This window comes from Anomaloglossus baeobatrachus, chromosome 10 (genome assembly GCF_048569485.1).
Source record: "Anomaloglossus baeobatrachus isolate aAnoBae1 chromosome 10, aAnoBae1.hap1, whole genome shotgun sequence".
Lineage (NCBI taxonomy): Eukaryota > Metazoa > Chordata > Amphibia > Anura > Aromobatidae > Anomaloglossus > Anomaloglossus baeobatrachus.
This window is the reverse complement of record NC_134362.1, coordinates 171617804-171645133: the sequence shown is the minus strand read 5'-3', so window position 1 is coordinate 171645133 and position 27330 is coordinate 171617804. Positions and strand designations below refer to the sequence as shown.

Below are 27330 nucleotides of genomic sequence, written 5' to 3'. Positions count from 1 at the left end.
GGTCCAGCTCTCTCCCCCATGTAGCTCCAGCTCCCTCCCCCATATAGGTCCAGCTCTCTCTCCCCCATGTAGGTCCAGCTCTCTCCCCCATGTAGGTCCAGCTCTCTCCCCCATGTAGCTCCAGCTCTCTCCCCCATATAGGTCCAGCTCTCTCCCCCATGTAGTTCCAGCTCTCTCCCCCATATAGGTCCAGCTCTCTCCCCCATATAGGTCCAGCTCTCTCCCCATATAGGTCCAGCTCTCTCTCCCCCATGTAGGTCCAGCTCTCTCCCCCATGTAGCTCCAGCTCTCTCCCCCATGTAGTTCCAGCTCTCTCCCCCATATAGGTCCAGCTCTCTCCCCCATGTAGTTCCAGCTCTCTCCCCCATATAGGTCCAGCTCTCTCCCCATGTAGCTCCAGCTCTCTCCCCCATATAGGTCCAGCTCTCTCCCCCATATAGGTCCAGCTCTCTCCCCCATATAGGTCCAGCTCTCTCCCCCATATAGGTCCAGCTCTCTCCCCCATATAAGTCCAGCTCTCTCTCCCCCATGTAGGTCCAGCTCTCTCCCCCATATAGGTCCAGCTCTCTCCCCCATGTAGGTCCAGCTCTCTCCCCCATGTAGCTCCAGCTCTCTCCCCCATATAGGTCCAGCTCTCTCCCCCATATAGGTCCAGCTCTCTCCCCATGTAGCTGCAGCTCTCTCCCCCATATAGGTCCAGCTCTCTCCCCATATAGGTCCAGCTCTCTCTCCCCCATGTAGGTCCAGCTCTCTCCCCCATGTAGGTCCAGCTCTCTCCCCCATGTAGCTCCAGCTCTCTCCCCCATGTAGTTCCAGCTCTCTCCCCCATATAGGTCCAGCTCTCTCTCCCATGTAGTTCCAGCTCTCTCCCCCATATAGGTCCAGCTCTCTCCCCATATAGGTCCAGCTCTCTCCCCCATATAGGTCCAGCTCTCTCCCCCATGTAGGTCCAGCTCTCTCCCCCATGTAGCTCCAGCTCTCTCCCCCATATAGGTCCAGCTCTCTCCCCCATGTAGCTCCAGCTCTCTCCCCCATGTAGTTCCAGCTCTCTCCCCCATATAGGTCCAGCTCTCTCCCCATATAGGTCCAGCTCTCTCCCCCATGTAGCTCCAGCTCTCTCCCCCATGTTGTTCCAGCTCTCTCCCCCATATAGGTCCAGCTCTCTCCCCCATGTAGTTCCAGCTCTCTCCCCCATATAGGTCCAGCTCTCTCTCCCCCATGTAGGTCCAGCTCTCTCTCCCCCATGTAGGTCCAGCTCTCTCCCCCATATAGGTCCAGCTCTCTCCCCCATGTAGGTCCAGCTCTCTCCCCCATGTAGCTCCAGCTCTCTCCCCCATATAGGTCCAGCTCTCTCCCCCATGTAGCTTCAGCTCTCTCCCCCATGTAGTTCCAGCTCTCTCCCCCATATAGGTCCAGCTCTCTCCCCCATATAGGTCCAGCTCTCTCCCCCATGTAGCTCCAGCTCTCTCCCCCATATAGGTCCAGCTCTCTCCCCCATGTAGTTCCAGCTCTCTCGCCCATATAGGTCCAGCTCTCTCCCCCATGTAGTTCCAGCTCTCTCCCCCATATAGGTCCAGCTCTCTCCCCCATGTAGGTCCAGCTCTCTCCCCCATGTAGTTCCAGCTCTCTCCCCCATATAGGTCCAGCTCTCTCCCCATATAGGTCCAGCTCTCTCTCCCCCATGTAGCTCCAGCTCTCTCCCCCATGTAGCTCCAGCTCTCTCCCCCATGTAGCTCCAGCTCTCTCCCCCATGTAGCTCCAGCTCTCTCCCCCATGTAGCTCCAGCTCTCTCCCCCATATAGGTCCAGCTCTCTCCCCCATGTAGGTCCAGCTCTCTCCCCCATGTAGCTCCAGCTCTCTCCCCCATGTAGCTCCAGCTCTCTCCCCCATGTAGCTCCAGCTCTCTCCCCCATATAGGTCCAGCTCTCTCCCCCATGTAGGTCCAGCTCTCTCCCCCATGTAGCTCCAGCTCTCTCCCCCATATAGGTCCAGCTCTCTCCCCCATGTAGTTCCAGCTCTCTCCCCCATATAGGTCCAGCTCTCTCTCCCCCATGTAGGTCCAGCTCTCTCCCCCATGTAGGTCCAGCTCTCTCCCCCATGTAGCTCCAGCTCTCTCCCCCATATAGGTCCAGCTCTCTCTCCCATGTAGTTCCAGCTCTCTCCCCCATATAGGTCCAGCTCTCTCCCCATATAGGTCCAGCTCTCTCTCCCCCATGTAGGTCCAGCTCTCTCCCCCATGTAGCTCCAGCTCTCTCCCCCATGTAGTTCCAGCTCTCTCCCCCATGTAGCTCCAGCTCTCTCCCCCATGTAGCTCCAGCTCTCTCCCCCATATAGGTCCAGCTCTCTCCCCCATGTAGGTCCAGCTCTCTCCCCCATGTAGCTCCAGCTCTCTCCCCCATATAGGTCCAGCTCTCTCCCCCATGTAGCTCCAGCTCTCTCCCCCATATAGGTCCAGCTCTCTCCCCCATGTAGCTCCAGCTCTCTCCCCCATATAGGTCCAGCTCTCTCCCCCATGTAGTTCCAGCTCTCTCCCCCATATAGGTCCAGCTCTCTCCCCCATGTAGTTCCAGCTCTCTCCCCCATATAGGTCCAGCTCTCTCCCCCATGTAGTTCCAGCTCTCTCCCCCATATAGGTCCAGCTCTCTCCCCCATGTAGTTCCAGCTCTCTCCCCCATATAGGTCCAGCTCTCTCTCCCCCATGTAGGTCCAGCTCTCTCCCCCATGTAGGTCCAGCTCTCTCCCCCATGTAGGTCCAGCTCTCTCCCCCATGTAGCTCCAGCTCTCCCCCATGTAGTTCCAGCTCTCTCCCCCATATAGGTCCAGCTCTCTCCCCCATATAGGTCCCATCAATCCCCCATATAGATCCAGCTCTCTGATTCTCCTCCATGCCCAGTAAAAAAAAAAGTGAAATTATGCTTTACCTACCACTGCAGCCGCTCCCGCGCTGTGGTCCCGGCTCCTCTGTCTTCGGCTGTAAGGCCTAGATGAGCACATATAGGGAATCCTTGGTGCCTCTGCAAGTTGTCTAGTTTTATAACTTTTTCTACCCCTACGCATTGTTTACAGGGTGTTTGTTTTAATTTTTGCTTTTTTTTTTTGCTTTTTTTTTTTTTATTTATAGCCATTTCAATCTTATCAGTCAAGATCGGTTCCTGAAGAAAGCCACAGTCCCCCCACTGGTAAGTGACCTCCGATTTGCAATCTTGGGGCTTTATTGAACAGATCTGTTCTTGCGATGGCTGTAAGTGCCTCCAACTAAGTCCATCATCCATGGTAACAAAGGGAACCCGTTAGGTGTCTGTAAGGCTAAGTTCACATTTCCGCTAAAATGTATCAGTCACAATCCGCTGCTCTTGTAAACAACGGAATCCGTTTAGCGGATTCCGCTGCTCCCATAGACTTGTATGAGCAGCGGATTGTGACTGATTATGCTGCGTTGCACCCTCCGCCCGACTGATCAGTCGTGGAACGACTGACCGCCGGGTGGGAGGAACGCAGCATGTAACGTTTTTTGAGCAGCGAGATCCGTCGGATTTCGCTGCGCATGCTCTCTGGCTCCCTGCACACGTCACCAGCTTTGGTTACCCGATATTTACCCTGGTTACGGTGCAAGGAGCCAGCGCTAAGCGGTGTAGGCCCGTAACCAAGGTAAATATCGGGTAACCAAGGTAAACATCGGGTGCTTTGCTGTTACCCGATATTTAGGCTGGTTACGTGTGCAGGGAGGCCGACACTTCCCCGCTCGGCCCCGCCCCCTCCCGCACTTCGCACATGTATGTACACACACACACACACCTGTCCCCAGCCATGCAGACAAGCACTGCCACTGACACCCTCGTCTGGCCCCGCTCGGCTCCGCCCGCTGCCGCACTCCGCATGTGCACACAGATACATACATGCATGCACACACACACTCACACATGCACTCACCTGTCCCCAGCCATGCAGACCGCAGCACTTCCACTGACATCCTCAGCGCCTGGCCCCGCCCCCCGCTTGGCTCCGCCCCCGCCCGTATTCAGCATGTGTATACACACACACACACACTCACCTGTCCTGCAGTCCCTGCGGCACTGACGTCCTCAGTGCCACGGCCCCGCTCGGCTCCCCCCCCCCCGAACTCCGCCCCCCGCACACAACGGAATCCGACAAAGAATTCTGTTCTTTGTCATCCGTTGTACAGCGTTGAACAGCGCATCTGTCACATGCGTTGCAGGTGACTGATACAAAACAACGGAAATGTGAACTTAGCCTTAAGCAGAGACTTGTCAGTTAAAGGGGTTGTCCAATATGAGGACAACAATCCTTTCTGATTCCACATGTTTCCCCCAGGTAAAAATAATAAAGGCTATAATGACCTTCCATACCGGCGCCTTTCCAGCTGTGTGTGGGGCTCACATGGTTTTGTAACCTCTCATAAGCGCCACGTCCTATCAGCGCCGACTTCCATCTTCCCGCCTTCGGACCAAAAGAACAATCAACAGAAAGTGAGCGCAGCCGATGCACTCACTTCCTGTTGATTAACTGTTTGATCCGAAGGCGGGGAGAAGGAAGCGGTGCTCATGTGACGTCACAGCCTCGGCACCGTGATCCCGTACACCACTGGAAGGGCGTCGGTACAGGAGGCGATTATAGGCTTTATTATTTTACCTGGGAGAAACGTGGAATCAAAAGGGGTCATCCTAGTATTGCACAACCCCTTTAACATTGAAGGATAGGTCATTAATATGTGATCGGTGGTGGTGCGACACAGACAAGCTGCCTTGCCTAGGAGCATCCATTGCAGAGCTCCTTCATCTGAATAGTGGCTGTGGCCGGGTGCTCCATATTTACCCCCTATTAATTCCAATAGGGGTGTATACGCATCCCCCAGCTCCAGGCGCTGAACAGGACAGACCATTACGATTAGTCTTGGACAACCCCTTTAAGTAGATTCAAAAGCTGAGAGGCTGTCGGGGGACTCATTATGCGATGCTGCTTCAATTCTAGGCAGTGTGTCATAATAAGAGGTCCTTTTTTTCCCCTCTCACCAGTAGATCACACATTAGATTATGAAGAAATGAGAGAGAAGGAGCGCAGACGTCAACTGATGTTGAAAACATTCGGGAACGGCCCTCTCCCAGTGCTGGACTGTGCAGAATATAAGGTAATGATCGCTCATCTCTCAAAAGAAAAGGAAAATGTTTGGGTACTCACTGTAAAATCTTCATTGGGGGACATAGGACCATGGGGGAAGGCTGCTGTTGCCAGGAGGTTGACACTAGGCAAACTAAACAAAAAAAAGTTAGCTCCTCCTCCACAATATATATGTATGGTAGAAGGAGAAGCTGTAGCTGCAGATTATGCTTGGAAAAGAAAACTACTAATCCAAACAGGGCGGGTGCTGTGTCCCCCAATGAAGGCTCAGAGAAAAAGATTTTACGGTGAGTACACAAAAATCTTCCTTTCTCTCTCGCCTTATTGGACACAGGACCATGGGACGTCCCTGGGAGCAAAACCATTAACAACCGGTAAGGTCAGACAAACAGACTGTGGCCGTTAACTATAAAGGTAGTAAAACTGTGACGGGTCCCTCTGAATCAGAGGTGAGCCACCGCCACCTGGAAAACATGTCTCCTCAGGGCAGCATCTGCAGATGCCTGCGTACGTACGCTGTAGAACCTGGTGGACACTGGACCAGGTAGCGGCTTTGGAAAGTTGAGCCACCAAAGCTTGATGGCGAACAGCCCAAGAAGCTCCCACCACTCGGGTGGGATGAGCCTTCACCCCTCCCGGGAAGGTGGCCCCTCTGACCCTGTACGTCTCTTGGATAGCTGAGCTAATCCAACAACCAATCGTGGATTTCGAGGCTGAGGCACCCTTCTTGTGCCCTTCATGAAGAACGAAGAGCGCTTCTGATATGTGAAAAGGCGCGGTCCGAGAGATATAGATCCTCAGAGCCCTGACAAGATCCAGGTTATGCAGAGACTTCTCAAATGAATGAACCGTAGCCGGGCAGAAAGAAGGCAGGACGATTTCATTAAGCTGAAAGGGAGAAACCACCTTTGGGAGGAAAGACTGAGGTCCGAAGAACCACCTTGTCCTGGTAAAAAACCAGATGGGGGACCAGGCATGAAAGAGCCGCCAATTCCGAAACTCGCCTCACCGACGTGATAACCACTAAAAACGCAACTTTCCAGGAAAGTAAGGAAGCGAGACGTCTCACAGTGGTTCAAAAGGCAGTTGCTGGAGGACTCTTAAAACCAGATAAAGGTTCCATGGATCCAGGGGCTGATGATAGCGGGGAACCAGATGGGCTACACCCTAAAGAAAAGTGCGTATCTGTGACCGAGACATCCCCCTAGGCACTAAACAAAAAACTCCACCAAGTGAGAGAGAACACTGGGCACTATTTGTTGTTTTTAGACGAACATACAAATTCTGAAAGGCAAATGGGTAGTCCACTATTTTCTTTCACCTGTTTAGGTATTTAGCATGAGCCTGAGCTTGGATTTGCTACTTCAAAGCTGCGGAGTCGTAATAATCCAAAAATATCAAGGAAAAAGAAAGCACTCACCGGTTCACAGAAATTTCAGATGTTACATTTATTCAGGCACAGGGGGAGGGTGCTGGGATTGCGTGCACACAGACTACGGCCGTTCTGCACCGATTGTGCCGATGCTTCTACGGGTCCTTGGACCTATCCGGAAAAAAAAAACTGCATTCTGTACTATCTGATTTCTCTTTCCCAGCATCGTCATCCCTTTTTTTTTTTTGTCTATTATTCCATTATGAAACAGCTGGGAACTGCTTTCAATGGGAAGGCAGGTATTGCTGATGAAATCGCACCCTTCCGATGCACGGTGAAGTTCTCCAGCACTCATCTTCTCGAGTCCTTCAGGTCCCTGGCACATGCAGGTAACATGGAGAAAATACCTGATGACCTAACAAGTGGTTTGGTTTTTTTGTTTATTCTCTTTTTTGCTCTGGCTTTCTCTCTCTCTTTCTCTCTCTTTTTTGCTCTGGCTTTCTCTCTCTCTCTCTCTCTCTCTCTCTCTCTCTCTCTTTTTTGCTCTGGCTTTCTCTCTCGCTCTCTTTCTTTCGCTTGCTCTCCTCTTTCTTACGCTCACTCTCTTTCGCTTGCACGCTCGCTCGCTTGCTCGCTCTCTCTTTCACTCACTCGCCCTTCTCTTTCTTTCGCTCACTCGCTCTTCTTTTTCTTACGCTCACTCGCTCTTGTCTTTCCCTCGCTCATTTTCCTCTTTTGCTCGCTCACTCTCCTCTTTCACTCGCTCGCTCTCCTCTTTCTTTCACTCGCTCGCTCTCCTCTTTCTTTCACTCGCTCGCTCTCCTATTTCTTTTGCTCTTTCTTTTGCTCTTTCTTTTGCTCTTTCTTTTGCTCTCTCTTTTGCGCTCTTTTGCTCTCTCTTTTGCTCTCTTTTGCGCGCTCTTTTGCTCTCTTTTGCTCTCTCTTTTGCGCTCTCTTTTGCGCTCTCTTTTGCGCTCTCTTTTGCGCTCTCTTTTGCGCTCTCTTTTGCGCTCTCTCTCTTTTGCGCTCTCTCTCTTCTTCTTCAGCGCTCTATTGGGAGACCCAGACGATTGGGGTATAGCTACTGCCCTCTGGAGGCCACACAAAGCACTACATTAAAAGTGCAAGGCCCCTCCCCCTCTGGCTATACCCCCCCCCGTGGTATCACGGGTTCTCCAGTTTTAGCTTTGTGTGCGAAGGAGGTCAGACATTCCATGCATAGCTCCACAGATTTTAGTCAGCAGTAGCTGCTGACTATTTCGGATGGAAGAAAAGAGGACACATATAGTGTCCCCAGCATGCTCCCTTCTCACCCCTGGATGGTGTTGTAAGGTTGAGGTACCTATTGCTGGTACAGGGCTGGAGCCTGACATGCTGTTTTCCTTCCACATCCCCTGGTAGGGCTCTGTGGAAGTGGGATCCTGCCGGCCTCTCAGCTCTGACGCCGGGCTCCATCCACAGACCCATTAGAACCTGATGGAGACGGAGCAGGAGTACGATCAGGGACAGGCCCTGCATCATACAGGTACTCTGTGTCCCCGGCAGGCACAGACACACTCCGGGCTGGCTGGGTGTTGTAGTGCGCCGGGGACCGCAACGTTGGAGTTAGTGTCCCTACAGATTACTGGGGGATTGTTTGTGTATGGGAACGCAGCGCCGACCCCCTCTGGACCGGGCGGCGCTGCTGTGACTTGTGGTGCGCCGGGGATCCGCCGTCCGCGCTTTTACGGCGGCGGCGGTTATAAATTGAGTCCCCGGCTTTTTGGGCCTAGGACGCCGGCAGCTCCGATTCGTTCCCGCCCCCACCCTGTCATTCAGGGTAGGGGAGAGACGCTGTTCGCTAGCAGCGACGAGGGCTGGAGCCTGATTTACATGCTCCAGCCCTCACACTAGGCACAGAGGGAAGCAGGCTTCCCGCTCTTAGCCAGGAACGCCCAGGGCCCGCCCCCCTTCTCTCTCAGGACGCCGGCAGCCATTACATGCAGTCTGGCTGGAGGAAGGACGCAAGGCTCTGGGAGACCTGGACTAGGGGCTATCTGGCGACCACACACCCGCTTTTTAAGCGGGCGGTAAGCGATTTTTCTGTGCTGGTCCCTCTAGTGCCTCACGGTGTATCGGTGTACTGTGTAGGATATAGAGATATTGTATTTCTTGCACTGTGAGGTCGCTTCTGGCTGCATCTCCCAGATCACTCTGTGGAAGCAACAACATGCCATCCTCAAAACGCAAGGCTGCCAAGACTAGGGCTGTGTATACTGCGGGTGCTGCATGTGGGGCTAATCTACCAGCAGGCTCCGATGACCCCCATTGTGTGCAATGCTCCGACCCGGTGCTGCTTCGCCAGCCGGAGTCAGGAGGGAGAGTGACCCAGGCTGAGACGCCTGTAAGTCCTGCCCCGGTGACAGGGACAGACTTTGCAGTTTTTGCTGATAATATGTCTGTCTCTATGGCAAAAATCCTTGAAACCTTGCAATCTATGCATGGGGCTCAGTCTTTGGGCACGGCGAGGCCTCTGTCCTCAGGTCCCCCTCACTTGGAATTAATCCAGCCCACAGGGGGGTCCCCGGCTTCACAGGCCGAGGATTATGACTCAGATGATAGCCCCAGCCACCCTAAGCGAGCTCGCTGGGAAAGACCCTCGACGTCATCACACTGCTCAGGGTCTCAGCGCAATCAGTCTCCCTGTGATGTGTCTGATGAGAGTGATCAGGAATCCATTCCTGGAACCCCTCTCAACCTGGATACCCCTGATGGGGATGCCATGGTAAACGACCTTATCTCAGCCATCAATAGGCTGTTGGATATTTCTCCCCCAGCCCCTTCAGCAGAAGAGGCGGCTGCGGAGCAGGAGAAGTTTCGTTTCCTTTATCCCAAGCGTAAATTGAGTGCTTTGTTGGATCACGCTGACTTCAGAGAATCAATCCAGAAGCACGACGCTCACCCAGAAAGGCGTTTCTCTAAACGATCTAAAGATACGCGTTTCCCTTTCCCCCCTGAGGTGGTCAAGCGCTGGACACAGTGTCCAAAGGTAGACCCCCCGATTTCCAAACTCGCAGCTAGGTCCATAGTTGCAGTGGAGGATGGCGCTTCACTTAAAGATGCCAATGACAGACAGATGGACCTTTGGTTAAAATCTGTCTATGAAGCTATCGGCGCGTCGTTTGCTCCGGCATTCGCAGCCGTATGGGCACTCCAGGCTATTTCAGCTGGCTTAGCAAAAGTGGATGCTATCATACATCCAGCAGTGCCGCAAGTGGCGCACCTTACCACGCAGATGTCGGCGTTTGCGTCTTACGCTATCAATGCGGTCCTAGAATCTACCAGTCGCACCTCAATGGCGTCCGCCAATTCGGTAGTTTTGCGCAGAGCCTTGTGGTTAAAGGACTGGAAAGCAGATGCTGGTTCCAAAAAATGTTTAACCAGTTTGCCTTTATCTAGAGATAGACTGTTTGGCGAGCCATTGGCTGATATCATTAAGCAGTCTAAGGGTAAAGACTCCTCTTTACCACAACCCAGAACAACCAAACCTCAGCAGAAAAAGTGGCAGCAGAGGTTTCAGTCCTTTCGAGGTTCGGGCAAGACACCATTTACCTCGTCCAAAGGGACTCAGAGGACGCAAAGAAACTCAGATTCGTGGCGGGCTCACACGCGCCCCAAGAAAGCAAATGGAGGTACCGCTTCCAAAGCGGCTACCTCATGACTTCCAGCCCCCTCCCTCCGCATCGCCGGTCGGGGGCAGGCTCTCCCGCTTTTCCGGCATTTGGATGTCACAGGTCAAAGACCGGTGGGTGACGGACATTTTGTCTCGCGGGTACAGAATCGAGTTCAATTCTCGTCCTCCAGCTCGGTTCTTCAGAACCTCCCCACATCCAGACCGAGCAGATGCTCTGCTGCAGGCGGTGGGCTCCCTAAGAGCGGAAGGAGTGGTGATCCCAGTCCCTCCTCAGGAACAAGGGCAAGGGTTTTACTCCAATCTCTTTGTGGTTCCAAAAAAGGACGGCTCGTTCCGTCCTGTTCTGGACCTAAAACGGCTCAACAAACATGTGCACGCCAGGAAGTTCCGGATGGAAACCCTGCGTTCTGTCATTGCCTCAATGTCCAGAGGAGACTTCCTTGCCTCAATAGACATCAAAGATGCTTATCTCCACGTGCCAATTGCTACAGAACATCAACGTTTTCTACGTTTTGTGATAGGAGACGACCATTTTCAGTTCGTAGCTCTGCCATTTGGTCTGGCAACAGCCCCACGGGTCTTCACCAAGGTCATGGCGGCGGTGGTAGCAGTCTTGCACTCTCAGGGACACTCGGTGATCCCTTACCTAGACGATTTATTGGTCAAAGCTCCCTCTCAAGAGGCATGTCAGCACAGCCTGAATGCTACGCTGGAGACCCTACAGTCTTTCGGATGGATCATCAACTTTCCAAAGTCGATCTTATCACCGACTCAATCACTAACGTATCTTGGCATGGAGTTTCATACTCTAGCAGCGATAGTGAAGCTTCCGCTGAACAAGCAGCGGTCACTACAGACAGGGGTGCAATCTCTTCTGCAGGGCCAGTTGCATCCCTTGCGGCGCCTCATGCATTTCCTAGGGAAGATGGTGGCAGCCATGGAAGCAGTTCCCTTTGCGCAGTTTCATCTGCGCCCACTTCAATGGGACATTCTCCGCCAATGGGACGGGAAGTCAACGTCCCTGGACAGGAAAGTCTCGCTTTCCCAGACGGCCAAGGACTCCCTACAATGGTGGCTCCTTCCCACCTCATTGTCTCAGGGAAGATCCTTCCTGCCCCCATCCTGGGCAGTAGTCACGACAGATGCGAGTCTGTCAGGGTGGGGAGCAGTATTTCTCCACCACAGGGCTCAGGGGACGTGGACTCCGCAGGAGTCCACCCTTCAGATCAATGTTCTGGAGATCAGAGCAGTGTATCTTGCTCTACTGGCCTTCCAACAGTGGCTGGAAGGAAAGCAGATCCGAATCCAATCGGACAACTCCACAGCGGTGGCATACATCAACCACCAAGGAGGGACGCGCAGTCGGCAAGCCTTCCAAGAAGTCCGGCGCATTCTAATGTGGGTGGAGGACAGAGCATCCACCATATCCGCGGTTCACATCCCAGGCGTAGAAAACTGGGAAGCAGACTTCCTCAGTCGCCAGGGCATGGACGCAGGGGAATGGTCCCTTCACCCGGACGTGTTTCAGGAAATCTGTCGCCGCTGGGGAGTGCCGGACATCGACCTAATGGCATCCCGGCACAACAACAAGGTCCCGGCATTCATGGCGAGGTCGCGCGATCAAAGAGCTCTGGCGGCAGACGCCTTGGTTCAAGATTGGTCGCAGTTTCAGCTCCCATACGTGTTTCCGCCTCTGGCGCTCTTGCCCAGAGTGCTACGCAAGATCAGATCCGAGTGCAGCCGCATCATACTCGTCGCTCCAGACTGGCCGAGGAGGTCGTGGTATCCGGATCTGTGGCATCTCACGATCGGTCGACCGTGGTCACTGCCAGACCGACCAGACTTACTGTCCCAAGGGCCGTTTTTCCATCAGAATTCTGCGGCCCTGAACCTGACTGTGTGGCCATTGAGTCCTGGATCCTAGCATCTGCAGGATTATCTCAAGGAGTCGTTGCCACAATGAGACAAGCTAGAAAGTCGAATTCGGCTAAGATCTACCACAGAACGTGGAAGATTTTCTTATCCTGGTGCTCTGCTCAGGGAGTGTCTCCCTGGCCATTTGCATTGCCCAAGTTTCTTTCCTTCCTGCAATCGGGGTTAGAAAAGGGCTTGTCGCTCAGCTCCCTTAAAGGGCAAGTTTCGGCACTATCCGTGTTTTTTCAGAAGCGTCTAGCACGTCTTTCTAAGGTGCGCACGTTCCTGCAGGGGGTCTGTCATATTGTGCCCCCGTACAAGCGGCCGTTAGATCCATGGGATCTGAACAGGGTACTAGTTGCTCTCCAGAAGCCGCCCTTCGAGCCTCTGAAGGAAGTTTCCTTTTCTCGGCTGTCACAGAAAGTGGCGTTTCTTGTTGCGATCACATCGCTTCGGCGAGTGTCTGAGCTGGCAGCTCTGTCATCCAAGGCTCCCTTCCTGGTGTTCCACCAGGACAAGGTAGTGCTGCGCCCTATTCCGGAGTTTCTCCCTAAGGTCGTATCCTCTTTTCATCTTAATCAGGATATATCCTTGCCTTCGTTTTGTCCTCATCCGGTTCACCGGTATGAAAAGGACTTACGTTTGCTAGATCTGGTGAGAGCACTCAGAATCTACATTTCCCGCACGGCGCCCATGCGCCGTGCCGATGCGCTTTTTGTCCTTGTCGCTGGTCCGCGCAAGGGGTTGCAGGCTTCTAAAGCCACCCTGGCTCGATGGATCAAAGAACCAATTCTAGAGGCCTACCGTTCTGCGGGGCTTCCGGTTCCTTCAGGGCTAAAAGCCCACTCAACCAGAGCCGTGGGTGCGTCCTGGGCATTACGTCACCAGGCTTCGGCTCAACAGGTGTGCCAGGCAGCTACCTGGTCCAGTCTGCACACTTTCACCAAGCATTATCAGGTGCATACCTATGCTTCGGCGGATGCCAGCTTAGGTAGAAGAGTCCTGCAGGCGGCAGTGACACCCCCGTAGGGGAGGGCTGTTTTGCAGCTCTAACATGAGGTATTTCTTTACCCACCCAGGGACAGCTTTTGGACGTCCCAATCGTCTGGGTCTCCCAATAGAGCGCTGAAGAAGAAGGGAATTTTGTTACTTACCGTAAATTCCTTTTCTTCTAGCTCTTATTGGGAGACCCAGCACCCGCCCTGTTGTCCTTCGGGATGTTTTTTTTTGTTGTTTGCGGGTACACATGTTGTTCATGTTGAACGGTTTTTCAGTTCTCCGATGTTATTCGGAGTTAATTTGTTTAAACCAGTTATTGGCTTCCTCCTTCTTGCTTTGGCACTAAAACTGGAGAACCCGTGATACCACGGGGGGGGTATAGCCAGAGGGGGAGGGGCCTTGCACTTTTAATGTAGTGCTTTGTGTGGCCTCCAGAGGGCAGTAGCTATACCCCAATCGTCTGGGTCTCCCAATAAGAGCTAGAAGAAAAGGAATTTACGGTAAGTAACAAAATTCCCTTCTTTCACTCACTCGCTCTCCTATTTCTTTTGCTCTTTCTTTTGCTCTTTCTTTTGCTCTCATTCTTTTGCTCTCTTTCTTTTGCTCTCTTTCTTTTGCTCTCTTTCTTTTGCTCTCTTTCTTTTGCTCTTTCTTTTGCTCTCTTTCTTTTGCTCTCTTTCTTTTGCTCTTTCTTTTGCGCTCTCTTTTGCTCGCTCTTTTGCGCTCTCTTTTGCGCTCTCTCTTTTGCTCTTTTGCTCTTTTTCTTCGGCGCTCCATTGGGAGACCCAGACGATTGGGTGTATAGCACTGCCTCCGGAGGCCACACAAAGCAATTACACTAAAAAGTGTAAGGCCCCTCCCCTTCTGGCTATACACCCCCAGTGGGATCACTGGCTCACCAGTTTTCTGCTTTGTGCGAAGGAGGTCAGACATCCACGCATAGCTCCACTGTTTAGTCAGCAGTAGCTGCTGACTATATCGGATGGAAGAAAAGAGGGCCCATATGGGGCCCCCAGCATGCTCCCTTCTTACCCCACTTGTGGTTTGTAAGGTTGAGGTACCCATTGCGGGTACGGAGGCTGGAGCCCACATGCTGTTTTCCTTCCCCATCCCCCTGGGGGGCTCTGAGGAAGTGGGATCTTACCGGCCACCAAGCCCTGAGGCCGGGCTCCATCCACAGACCCATAGAACCTGCTGGATGTGGAGCGGGAGTGCCGTTCAGGGACAAGGCCCTGCAACTTTCAGGTACTCTGTGTCCCCGTATGGCAGGCCACGCACACCCCAGGCTTGCTGGGTGTGCTAGTGCGCCGGGGACTGTAGCGCTGTGCGCTGGGCTTATAGTCCCCGCAGATTACTGGGGGACTTTATGTGTGTGGATCGCCGCGCCGACTGCCCCTGGAGCGGCGGCGCAGCTGCGACTTGTAGTGCGCCGGGGACGCGCCGACCGCGCTTTTACGGCGGCGGCGCTTCTAACTTTAGTCCCCGGTTTTTCTGCGGCCTAGCTCCGCTTCGTTAACGCCCCCCACCCTGTCAATCAGGGTAGGGGAGAGACGTTGTTCAATCGGCAGCGCCGAGGGCTGGAGCACGATTTACATGCTCCAGCCCTCTCACTGAGCACAGTAGGACACAGGCTTCGCGCTTTTTCTCTGTGCACGCCCTAGGCCCGCCCCCAGGCTTGCAGCTCCCCAGGACGCCGGCAGCCATTATACACATGCAGTCTGGCTGGAGAACGAACGCAGGCTCTGAGGGACCCAGGCTAGGGGTTTCTGGCGACCACACACCCGCGCTAAGCGGGCGGTAAGCAGCACATACGTGCGGCCCCACTAGTGCCACAGTGTTATATTTGTGTACTGCACTGTAAGGTCGCTTCTTGGCTGTACACCCTATATTGCTTTCAGGAGACAACAGCATGTCATCCGCAAAACGCAAGGGTGCCAAGGCACGGGCTGTATACACTGCTTGTACAGCATGTGGGGCTAATCTACCAGCAGGCTCCAACGACTCTCATTGTGTGCAATGTTCAGTCCCAGTGGCACTTCGTCAGCCAGAGCCTATTGTGGTGGTAGCCCAGGCAGAGACGCCTGTGAACCCTACCCCGGTGACGGGGACAGAATTTGCAGTCTTTGCTGATAAAATGTCTGTGACTATGACAAAAATCCTGGAGACCTTGCAGTCCAGGCCAGTTGCTCAGACCATGGACACCGCTGTGTCTATGTTCCCCGGCCCCCCTCAGCTGGAATTAATCCGTAATTCAAGGGGGTCCCAGGCATCACAGGCTGAGGGCTCTGACTCCGATGACAGTCCCAGTCCGCCTAAGCGAGCTCGCTGGGAGAGACCCTCCACGTCATCACGCGGATCAGGGTCTCAGCGAGAAGGGTCTCTATATGATGGCTCAGAGGTGGGTGATCAGGAGTCTTGTCCTGACGCCGCACTCAATTTGGATACGCCAGATGGTGACGCCATGGTAAATGACCTTATAGCGGCCATCAATAGGCTGTTGGATATTTCTCCCCCAGCCCCTTCTGCAGAGGAGGCAGCTGCACAGCAGGAGAAATTCCATTTCCTGTATCCCAAGCGTAAATTGAGTACTTTTCTGGACCACTCTGACTTCAGAGAATCCATCCAGAAACACAATACTTATCCGGACAAGCGTTTTTCTAAACGCCTTAAGGATACACGTTATCCTTTTCCCCCTGACGTGGTCAAACGCTGGACCCAGTGTCCAAAAGTGGACCCTCCAATATCCAGGCTTGCAGCTAGATCCATAGTTGCAGTGGAGGATGGGGCTTCACTTAAAGATGCCAATGACAGACAGATGGACCTTTGGTTGAAATCTGTCTATGAAGCTATCGGCGCGTCGTTTGCTCCAGCATTCGCGGCCGTGTGGGCGCTCCAAGCTATTTCAGCTGGTCTGGCACAGGTGGACTCTCTCATACGTCCAGCAGTGCCGCAAGTGGCGTCCCTAACTACGCAAATGTCTGCGTTTGCGACCTACGCTATCAATGCGGTACTGGACTCTACGAGCCGTACCTCAATGGCATCCGCCAACTCTGTAGTTTTGCGCAGAGCCTGGTGGTTAAAGGAATGGAAAGCAGATTCTGCTTCTAAAAAATGTTTAACCAGCTTGCCATTATCTGGAGACAGACTGTTTGGTGAGCAATTGGCGGAAATCATTAAACAGTCCAAAGGTAAGGACTCCTCCTTACCCCAGCCCAGATCAAGCAAACCTCCACAGGTCAAAGACCGGTGGGTAACAGACATTTTGTCTCACGGGTACAGGATAGAGTTCAGTTCTCGTCCTCCGCCTCGGTTCTTCAGAACTTCCCCACATCCCGACCGAGCAGATGCCCTTCTGCAGGCGGTGAATTCTCTAAGAGCAGAAGGAGTGGTGGTCCCTGTTCCTCTTCAGGAACGAGGTCAAGGTTTTTACTCCAATCTCTTTGTGGTGCCAAAAAAGGACGGCTCATTCCGTCCTGTTCTGGACCTAAAACTGCTCAACAAGCATGTGAACGCCAGGCGGTTCCGGATGGAATCCCTCCGCTCAGTCATTGCCTCAATGTCTCAAGGAGATTTCCTAGCATCAATAGACATCAAGGATGCTTATCTCCACGTGCCGATTGCTACAGAGCACCAACGCTTTCTCCGCTTCGTGATAGGAGACGACCATCTTCAGTTCGTAGCTCTGCCATTTGGTCTGGCGACAGCCCCACGGGTGTTCACCAAGATCATGGCGGCAGTGGTAGCAGTCTTGCACTCTCAGGGACACTCTGTGATCCCTTACTTGGACGATCTACTGGTCAAGGCACCCTCTCAAGAGGCATGCCAACTCAGCTTGACTGTTGCACTGGAGACTCTCCAGACGTTCGGGTGGATCATCAACTTCTCAAAGTCAAATCTGTCACCGACCCAATCACTAACGTATCTTGGCATGGAGTTTCATACTCTCTCAGCGATAGTGAAGCTTCCGCTGGACAAGCAGCGGTCTCTACAGACTGGGGTGCAGGCTCTCCTTCAAAGTCAGTCGCACTCCTTAAGACGCCTCATGCACTTCCTCGGGAAGATGGTGGCGGCAATGGAGGCGGTTCCGTTTGCGCAGTTTCATCTGCGCCCACTTCAATGGGACATTCTCCGCCAATGGGACGGGAAGTCAAAATCCCTGGACAGGAAAGTCTCCCTTTCCCAGACGGCCAAGGACTCTCTGCAGTGGTGGCTTCTTCCCACCTCATTATCACAGGGAAGATCCTTACTACCACCGTCTTGGGCGGTGGTCACGACAGACGCGAGTCTGTCAGGGTGGGGAGCAGTTTTTCTCCACCACAGGGCTCAGGGTACGTGGACTCAGCAGGAGTCCACCCTTCAGATCAATGTTCTGGAAATCAGAGCAGTGTATCTTGCCCTACTAGCCTTCCAGCAGTGGCTGGAAGGGAGGCAGATCCGAATTCAGTCGGACAACTCCACAGCGGTGGCATACATCAACCACCAAGGGGGGACACGCAGTCGGCAAGCCTTCCAGGAAGTCCGGCGGATTCTGATGTGGGTGGAAGCCACGGCCTCCACCATATCCGCAGTTCACATCCCCGGCGTAGAAAACTGGGAAGCAGACTTCCTCAGTCGCCAGGGCATGGACGCAGGGGAATGGTCCCTTCACCCAGACGTGTTTCAGGAAATCTGTCGCCGATGGGGAAGGCCGGACGTCGACCTCATGGCGTCCCGGCACAACAACAAGGTCCCAACCTTCATGGCACGGTCTCGCGATCAAAGAGCGCTGGCGGCAGACGCCCTAGTGCAAGATTGGTCGCAGTTCCGGCTCCCTTATGTGTTTCCACCTCTGGCACTCTTGCCCAGAGTGCTACGCAAGATCAGATCCGATTGCAGCCGCGTCATACTCGTCGCCCCAGACTGGCCGAGGAGGGCGTGGTATCCGGATCTGTGGCAGCTCACGGTCGGCCAACCGTGGGCACTACCAGACCGACCAGACTTACTGTCCCAAGGGCCGTTTTTCCATCGGAATTCTGCGGCCCTGAACCTGACTGTGTGGCCATTGAGTCCTGGATCCTAGCGTCTTCAGGATTATCCCAAGGGGTCGTTGCCACCATGAGACAGGCTAGGAAGCCCACGTCCGCTAAGATCTACCACAGAACGTGGAGGATATTCTTATCCTGGTGCTCTGCTCAGGGAGTGTCTCCCTGGCCATTTGCATTGCCTACCTTTCTTTCTTTCCTGCAATCTGGGTTAGAAAAAGGTTTGTCGCTCGGCTCCCTTAAAGGTCAGGTCTCGGCGCTATCCGTCTTTTTTCAGAGGCGTTTGGCACGCCTTCCTAAGGTGCGCACGTTCCTACAGGGGGTTTGCCATATCGTACCCCCGTACAAGCGGCCGTTAGATCCATGGGATCTGAACAGGGTACTGGTTGCCCTCCAGAAGCCGCCCTTCGAGCCTCTGAGGGAGGTTTCACTTTCTAGACTATCACAGAAAGTGGCTTTTCTGGTAGCGATCACATCTCTTCGGAGAGTGTCTGAGCTGGCAGCGCTATCATCCAAGGCTCCCTTCCTGGTCTTCCACCAGGACAAGGTAGTGCTGCGCCCCATTCAGGAGTTTCTCCCGAAGGTGGTATCCTCTTTTCATCTTAATCAGGATATCTCTTTGCCTTCGTTTTGTCCTCATGCAGTTCATCGGTATGAGAAGGATTTACATTTGTTAGATCTGGTGAGAGCACTCAGAATCTACATTTCTTCGGCGCTCCATTGGGAGACCCAGACGATTGGGTGTATAGCTACTGCCTCCGGAGGCCACACAAAGCATTACACTAAAAAGTGTAAGGCCCCTCCCCTTCTGGCTATACACCCCCAGTGGGATCACTGGCTCACCAGTTTTCAAGCTTTGTGCGAAGGAGGCACACATCCATGCATAAGCTCCACTGTTTAGTCAGCAGTAGCTGCTGACTATATCGGATGGAAGAAAAGAGGGCCCATACTAGGGCCCCCAGCATGCTCCCTTCTCACCCCACTTGCGGTTTGTAAGGTTGAGGTACCTATTGCTGGTACGGAGGCTGGAGCCCACATGCTGTTTTCCTTCCCCATCCCCCTGAGGGGCTCTGAGGAAGTGGGATCTTTCCGGCCACCAAGCCCTGAGGCCGGGCTCCATCCACAGACCCATAGAACCTGCTGGATGTGGAGCGGGAGTACCGTTCAGGGACAAGGCCCTGCAACTTTCAGGTACTCTGTGTCCCCGTATGGCAGGCCACGCACACTCCGGGCTTGCTGGGTGTGCTAGTGCGCCGGGGACTGTAGCGCTGTGCGCTGGGCTTATAATCCCTGCAGATTACTGGGGGACTTTACGTGTGGGGACCGCCGCGCCGACCGCCCCTGGAGCGGCGGCGCAGCTGCGACTTGTAGTGCGCCGGGGACGCGCCGACCGCGCTTTTACGGCGGCGGCGCTTCTAACTTTAGTCCCCGGCTTTTGCGGCCTAGCGCCGCTTCGTTCCCGCCCCCACCCTGTCACTCAGGGAAAGGGAGAGACGCTGTTCTATAGCAGCGCCGAGGGCTTGAGTCTTATTTGCATTCTCCAGCCCCCTTCACTAGACACAGTGGGCGCCGGGTTCCCGCTCTTGTCTCGGGCACGCCCTCGGCCCGCCCCTCTCCTCTGGACGCCGGCAGCCATTCCGGCACGCAGAGCGGGAAAACGGAGACAAGCGCTGAGCTACATCACAGGATTCCGGCGCCACACACCCGCTTTTGTGCGGGCGGTAAGCGGCAACTAAAGTGCTGACCCACTAATGCCGAAGTGTCCTGTTGTACTTTTGTACGGTCGCTATTCAGCAGACCTAGAAACAGCAGCAAAAGATCAGGGGTGCTAAAGCACAGACTCTATATGCTGCTTGTCTTGCATGTGCTGCAGTGTCATGTGTCCTTTATGCTTGTATTTACATTGCACTGTAAGGGCTATTCTTGGCTGTCTACCCGCCTAGATGGCTAGACAGCGGCAGCAAACAGCAATGGTGCTAAGGCACAAGCTTTCAATGCTGCTTGGATTGCATGTATGCAGAGTTTATTTTCATGCTTGTACATTCACTGCATGTCGCTATTCTTGGCTAATGCTCCTTGATGACTAGACAACAGCAGCAGAAAAGCAAGGGTGCTAAGGCACAAGCTTTCAATGCTGCTTGGATTGCATGTGCTGCAGTGGTTATTTTCATGCTTGTATGCTATACATTCACTGTATGTCGCTTTTCTTGGCTAATGCTCCTGAATAACTAGACAACGGCAGCTGAAAAGCAAAGGTGCCAAGGCACAGGCTTTCTATGCTCCTTGTACTGCATGTGCTGAAGTGTTTATTGTACTTCATGCTTGTATGCTATACATTGCACTGTACGGTCGCTATTCTTGGCTAATGCTCCTAGATGGCTAGAACTGTTCCAGGACCCCCAGTGTGTGCAATTACTCAACGGGGTCTCTGCTACAGGTGGCCAAAAGAACCACCTGTGATCCCTGTCCAGGAACAGGGACGGAGTTGCAGTTTCCGCTGATATATTGTCTGTGACTATGACTAACATCTTACAGACTTTGCAGTCCAGACAGACCTTGGGCAATATTGATTCAATGCCCCTGGCCACCCTGATTTCGAAACAAATCATGGCTCCAGGAGGGTCCCATGCATCCCAGACACGGACGACAGTCCCAGGCGGCCTAAGCGAGCTCCCTAAGAACGGCCCTCGACTTCATCACAGTACTCTCTGTATGATGATGCAGACGTAGCTGTTCAGGACTCTGATCCTGACACCGCTCTCAATCCGGATACACCGGATGGTGACGCCATAGTGAATGATCTTATAGCGTCCATCAATGGAAGGTTGGATATTGCTCCCTCAGCTCCCCCAGTGGAGGAGTCAGCTTTACAGCAGGAGAAATCCTTTTTTCAGTATCTCATGCGTATATTGAGTATTTTTCTGGCCACGCTGACTTCAGAGAAGCAGTTCAGAAACACCACGCTTACCAGATAAGCGTTTTCTCCAAACGTTTTAAGGATACACGTTATCCCTTTCCCCTGACGTGGTAAAGCGCTAGACCCAGGGTCCAAAGGTGGATCCCCCAATCTCCAGGCTTGCGGCTAGATCCATAGTTGCAGTGGAGATGGGACTTCACTTAAAGATGCCATTGACAGACAGATGGACCTCTGGTTGAAATCTGTCTGTGAAGCTATCAGTGTGCCGGTTGCTCCGGCATTCGCAGCCGTATGGGCACTCTATCCTATTTCAGCTGGGCTTGCGCAGCTGGTCTTGAGCACATGTACATCTGTGCCGCAGGTGGTGTCCTTAACCTCGCAATGTCTGCATTGCGACTTACCCTAGTAATGCTGTCCTGGAGGGACAGTCGAGGTTGGTCCTTCCCAGGCTCGGGCAGGTCCCAATTGTCCTCGTCCAAAAGGACTCAAAAGGCTCAGAGGGGCTCAGTTTCCGGCCGGGCTCAATCACGCCCAAGGAAGGCAGCAGGAGGAACCGCTACCAAGGCGGTCTCCTCATGACTTTCAGCTCTCTCTCTCCGCATCCGCGGTTGGTGGCAGAATCTCCCGCTTGGCGACATTTAGCTGCCACAGGTCACAGACCGGTGGGTGAGAGACATTTTGTCTCACGTGTACAGGATAGAGCTCTGTTCTCGTCCTCCGACTCGATTCTTCAGAACTCCCCCCCCCCCCTCCCCCCACCGAGCCGATGCTCTTCTGCAGGCAGAAGAAGTGGTAATCCCTGTTCCTCTTCAGGAACAAGACACAATTTTTTCCTCCAATCTGATTGGGGTGCCAAAAAAGGGGTGGCTCTTTCCGTTCCGTTCTGGACCTAAAACTGCTCACCAAGCACGTGAAGGCCAGGCGGTTCCGGATGTAACCTCCGCTCCGTCATTGCCTCAATGTCGCGAGGAGCTTTCCTAGCATCAATAGACATCAGGATGCTTTTCTCCACGTGCCGATTGCTCCAGAGCACCAGCGTTTGCTACGTTTTCGTTATTGAAGACGAGCATCTTCAGTGCGTAGCCCTGCCTTTCGGTCTGGCGATAGCCCTACGGGTTTTCACCAAGTTCAGGGCAGCAGTGGGAGCAGTCCTGCACTCTCAGGGTCACTCTGTGATCCTTACTGGACGATCCACTTGTCAAGGCACCCTCTCAAGAGGCATGCCGACACAGCCTGAACGTGGCGCTGGAGACTCTCCAGAGTTTCGGGTGGATCATCAACTTTTCAAGGTTACATCGGGCACCGACCCAATCGCTGACATATCTGGGCACGGAGTTTCACACTCCCTCAGCGATAGTGAAGCTTCCGCTGGACAAGCAGCGTTCACTACAGTCGGGGGTGCAGTCTCTCCTTCAAGGCCAGTCACACCCCTTAAGACGCCTCATGCAGAGGCAGTCACTTTCGCGCAGTTCATCTGCGTCCACTTCAATGGGACATGCTTTGCCAATGGGTTGGGGAGTCGACGTCCCTAGAAAGGAACGTTTCCCTTCTCAGACGGTCAAGGACTCTCTTCAGAGGAGTCCATCCTTCAGATCAATGTTCTGGAAATCTGGGCAGGGCATCTTGCCCTGCAAGCCTTCCAGCAGTGGCTGGAAGGAAAACAGATCCGAATTCAGTCGGACAATTCCACAGCGGTGGCAGACATCGCCCACCAAGGCGGAACACGCATCGCCAAGCCTACCAGGCAATCCGGCGGATTCTGATGTGGGTGGGGGACAGAGCATCCACCATATCCGCAGTTCACATCCCGGGCGTAGAAAATTGGGAAGCAGACTTCCTCAGTCGCCTGGGCATGGATGCAGGGGAATGGCCTCTGCACCCAGTATGGTGTCAGGAAATCTGTAGCCGCTGGGAGATGCCGGACGTCGACCTAATGGCGTCTCGGCACAACAACAAGGTCCCGATTTTCATGGCGCGGTCTCACGAGCAAAGAGCTCTGGCGGCAGGCGCCCTAGTTCAGGGTTGGTCGCAGTTCCAGCTACCCTATGTGTTTTCTACTCTGGCACTGTTGCCCAGAGTGCTACGCAAGCTCAGCTCCGCTTGCCGCCGCGCCATCCTCGTCGTCCCAGACTGACTGAGGAGGTCGTGGTCCCGGATCTGTGGCATCTCACGGTCGGCCAACCGTGGGCACTCTCAGACCGGCCAGACTTACTGTCCCAAGGGCCGTTCTTTCCACTGAATTCTACGGCCCTGATCCGGCCTGTGCGGCCATCGAGTCCGAGATCCTAGCGTCTTCAGGATTATCTCAAGACGTCATTGTCACCATGAGACGGGCTGGGAAGCCGACGTCTGCCAAAATCTACCACAAGACGTGGAAGTTATTCTTCTCTTGGTGCTCTGCTTAGGGAGTGTCTCCCTGGCCATTTGCATTGTCTCCTTTTTCCCCCCTTCCTGCATCTGGATTGGGAAAAGGTTTGTCGCTCGGCTCCCTTAAAGGACAAGTCGCAGCGCTGTCGGTATTCTTTCAGAAGCGCCTAGTACGACTTCCTCAGGTACGCACGTTCCTGCAGGGGGGTTATCACATTGTCCCTCCGTACAAGAGGCCGTCAGACCCATGGGATCTGCACAGGGTATTAATTGCTCTCTAGGAGCCGCCCTTCGAGCCTCTGAGGGATGTTTTCACTTCTCGACTTTCACAGAAAGTGGCCTTTCTGGTAGCGGTCACGTCTTTTCGGAGAGTGTCCGAACTAGCAGCGCGGTCATCCAAAGCTCCCTTCCTGGTGTTCACCAAGATAAGGTAGAGCTGCGTCCGATCCCAGAGTTTCTCCCTAAGGTGGTATTCCCTTTTTATCACAATCAGGATATCTCCTTACCTTCCTTTTATCCATTTCATCGATATGTAATGGCTTTGCATTGTTGGATCTGGTGTAGAGCACCCAGAATCTACATTCCCGCACGGCGCTCCTGCGCCGCTCGGATGCACTCTTTGTCCTTGTCACTGGTCAGCGCAAGGGATCGCAGGCTGCAACATCCACCCTGGCTCAATGGATCAAGGAACCAATCCTTGAAGCCTACCGTTCTACTGGGCTTCCGGTTCCATCAGGGCTGAAGGCCCATTCTACCAGAGCCGTGGATGCGTCCTGGGCATTACGGCACCAGGCTACGGCTCAACAGGTGTGCCAGGCAGCTACCTGGTCGAGTCTGCACACTTTCACCAAACATTATCAGGTGCATGCCTATGCTTCGGCGGACGCCAGCCTAGGTAGAAGAGTCCTGCAGGCGGCAGTTGCCTCCCCGTAGGGAAAGGCTGTCTTGCAGCTCTAACATGAGGTATTTCTTTACCCACCCAGGGACAGCTTTTGGACGTCCCAATCGTCTGGGTCTCCCAATGGAGCGCCGAAGAAGAAGGGAATTTTGTTACTTACCGTAAATTCCTTTTCTTCTAGCTCCTATTGGGAGACCCAGCACCCGCCCTGTTGTCCTTCGGGATTTTTGGTTGTTTTCGGGTACACATGTTGTTCATGTTAAATGGTTTTCAGTTCTCCGATGTTACTTCGGAGTGAATTTGTTTAAACCAGTTATTGGCTTTCCTCCTTCTTGCTTTTGCACTAAAACTGGTGAGCCAGTGATCCCACTGGGGGTGTATAGCCAGAAGGGGAGGGGCCTTACACTTTTTAGTGTAATGCTTTGTGTGGCCTCCGGAGGCAGTAGCTATACACCCAATCGTCTGGGTCTCCCAATAGGAGCTAGAAGAAAAGGAATTTACGGTAAGTAACAAAATTCCCTTCTTCCCGCACGGCGCCCTTGCGCCGTTCGGATGCACTCTTTGTCCTTGTCGCTGGTAAGCGCAAAGGGTCGCAGGCTTCTAAGGCCACCCTGGCTCGATGGATCAAAGAACCAATTCTTGAAGCCTACCGTTCTGCTGGGCTTCCGGTTCCATCAGGGCTGAAGGCCCATTCTACCAGAGCCGTGGGTGCGTCCTGGGCATTGCGACACCAGGCTACGGCTCAACAGGTGTGCCAGGCAGCTACCTGGTCGAGTCTGCACACTTTCACCAAACATTATCAGGTGCATACCTATGCTTCGGCGGACGCCAGCCTAGGTAGAAGAGTCCTGCAGGCAGCAGTTGCCTCCCTATAGGGGAGGGCTGTCTTGCAGCTCTAACATGAGGTATTTTTTACCCACCCAGGGACAGCTTTTGGACGTCCCAATCGTCTGGGTCTCCCAATGGAGCGCCGAAGAAGAAGGGAATTTTGTTACTTACCGTAAATTCCTTTTCTTCTAGCTCCTATTGGGAGACCCAGCACCCGCCCTGTTGTCCTTCGGGATTTTTGGTTGTTTTTCGGGTACACATGTTGTTCATGTTGAACGGTTTTCAGTTCTCCGACGTTACTTCGGAGTGAATTTGTTTAAACCAGTTATTGGCTTTCCTCCTTCTTGCTTTTGCACTAAAACTGGTGAGCCAGTGATCCCACTGGGGGTGTATAGCCAGAAGGGGAGGGGCCTTACACTTTTTAGTGTAATTGCTTTGTGTGGCCTCCGGAGGCAGTGCTATACACCCAATCGTCTGGGTCTCCCAATAGGAGCTAGAAGAAAAGGAATTTACGGTAAGTAACAAAATTCCCTTCTTTTCTTTTGCTTTTTTTTTGCTCTTCCTTTCTTTCTCTTGTGCTCTCTCTTTTGTTTCATTCATATATATATTATATTCTATACATTATTTCAATTTACAGGTATATCGGAGGTTCCCGTTGCAAGCCTTCTATCCGGTATCCCTGAAAAAGCAAGGAATTTATATAAGGTCTTGGATAAGAAGCGATCAACCAGCCACCGAGCTGTCCGCTAATGACAGTTCAACGTCTGAGCACCCGACAAACTCCAGGCTAGTGCAGAAACCCGCATTGTGCGGCCTCTGACGTCTGCAATCCTTCTTTCACGATCCCTGCCTCTAGCCCTTGAGGAATTGGAGAACATTGCTGATGACATAATTTATTCTTTTTAGTGAGCCCCTTTACTTTTGTAGGCAGATTTTATTTTGAGGTATTCTCAGACTGCTAAATCTAACCTCTTGTGGGGGTTTTTTTTTGTGGGGGTTTTTTTTTGTTTTTCGGGGCCCATCAGATGAATTTTGAAGTAGACACAGGCCCAGGCTGTACCCACTGGAGACCCCATGGTGGCTGTTACCTGACAGGTTAGAAGTCTCAAATGTACAAAAAGCCCAGGAAGGTTTTTTTTGTTTTTATTTTTTGCATTTTTTTATATTACTAGTATAATTTACAATATATTGTTCATTTGCTGTTTTTATTTCCTGGGACATTTTATTTTTCATTTTCTACAACATTTTGGATTTTTTTTTTTGATAAAGGGTTAAAATGTTTTATTTCCTTTATTCTACAGGCTTGCCAGATGTAAAAATATCGAACCTTGCTTTACTCAGCCAGAGGTATGCAACCTGCTGCAATGGTGTCGCTACAGTACAAGACCGCTGCTGCCAGTCATAGGGCTAAGTGGGCTTGTGCTGACTACATCTGCATCACCGCGGAGCCTAGTGATTGGCTGCAGCAGTCACATGCTGTAGTTGTGACGTCACTGCTGCAGCCAGTCATAGGGCTAAGCAGGCTTGTGCTGACTACATCTACATCACCGTGGAGCCTAGTGATTGGCTGCAGTAGTCATGTGCTGTAGTTGTGATCTCACTGCTGCAGACTGTCATAGGGCTAAGCGGGCTTGTGCTGACTACATCTGCATCACCACGGAGCCTAGTGATTGGTTGCAGCAGTCACGTGCTGTAGTTGTGACGTCACCGCTGCAGCCAGTCATAGGGCTAAACGGGCTCGTGCTGACTAAATCAGCATCACCGTGGAGCTGACTGATTGGCTGCAGCAGTCATGTGCTGTAGTTGAGATGTCATGGCTGCAGGCTGTCAAAAAAAGACCTTGAGGGACGAGCAGCGTCAGGAGAAACGGGCAAAGTAAAAAAACTTCTAGGCAAACCTGGAGAGTGAAAAAAAAAATCCTTTTAAAAAGTTTGCTCACTAATTTATAATAAAAATCGTATTTTATTTTATTTTGCACATACTTGTTACATTAATGTAAAGGACTTGTGCGATCCACATTATATATATGTTCTTTCCTGGTTCTCTTCCTATCTTTCTGGCCGCTCATTCAGTGTATCATTTGCTGGCTCCACATCTTCTCCTCTTCCTCTCACTGTTGGGGTCCCTCAAGGTTCAGTCCTTGGCCCTCTTCTTTTCTCCCTCTACACTGCCCCAATTGGTCAGACCATCAGCAGATTTGGCTTT

General features: G+C 52.9%; 1 protein-coding gene across 3 annotated transcripts in view; it reads left to right on the top strand.

The window, feature by feature from the left end:
- CENPN (centromere protein N) overlaps window positions 1-27095 on the top strand; it is a 128554-nt gene extending 101459 nt beyond the window's left edge. Inside the window, exons 8-11 of one of the 3 annotated variants that reach the window (XM_075325849.1) lie at window positions 3122-3179; window positions 5037-5146; window positions 6780-6897; window positions 25763-27095. In XM_075325849.1, coding sequence (XP_075181964.1) covers window positions 3122-3179; window positions 5037-5146; window positions 6780-6897; window positions 25763-25875 — 399 coding nt within the window. In that variant the 3' untranslated portion in view covers window positions 25876-27095. Of the gene's footprint in view, window positions 1-3121; window positions 3180-5033; window positions 5147-6779; window positions 6898-25762 lie in introns of all 3 variants that reach the window. The other 2 variants (XM_075325848.1, XM_075325850.1) reach the window with 2 other exon arrangements.
- The last annotated feature ends 235 nt before the right edge of the window (window positions 27096-27330 follow it).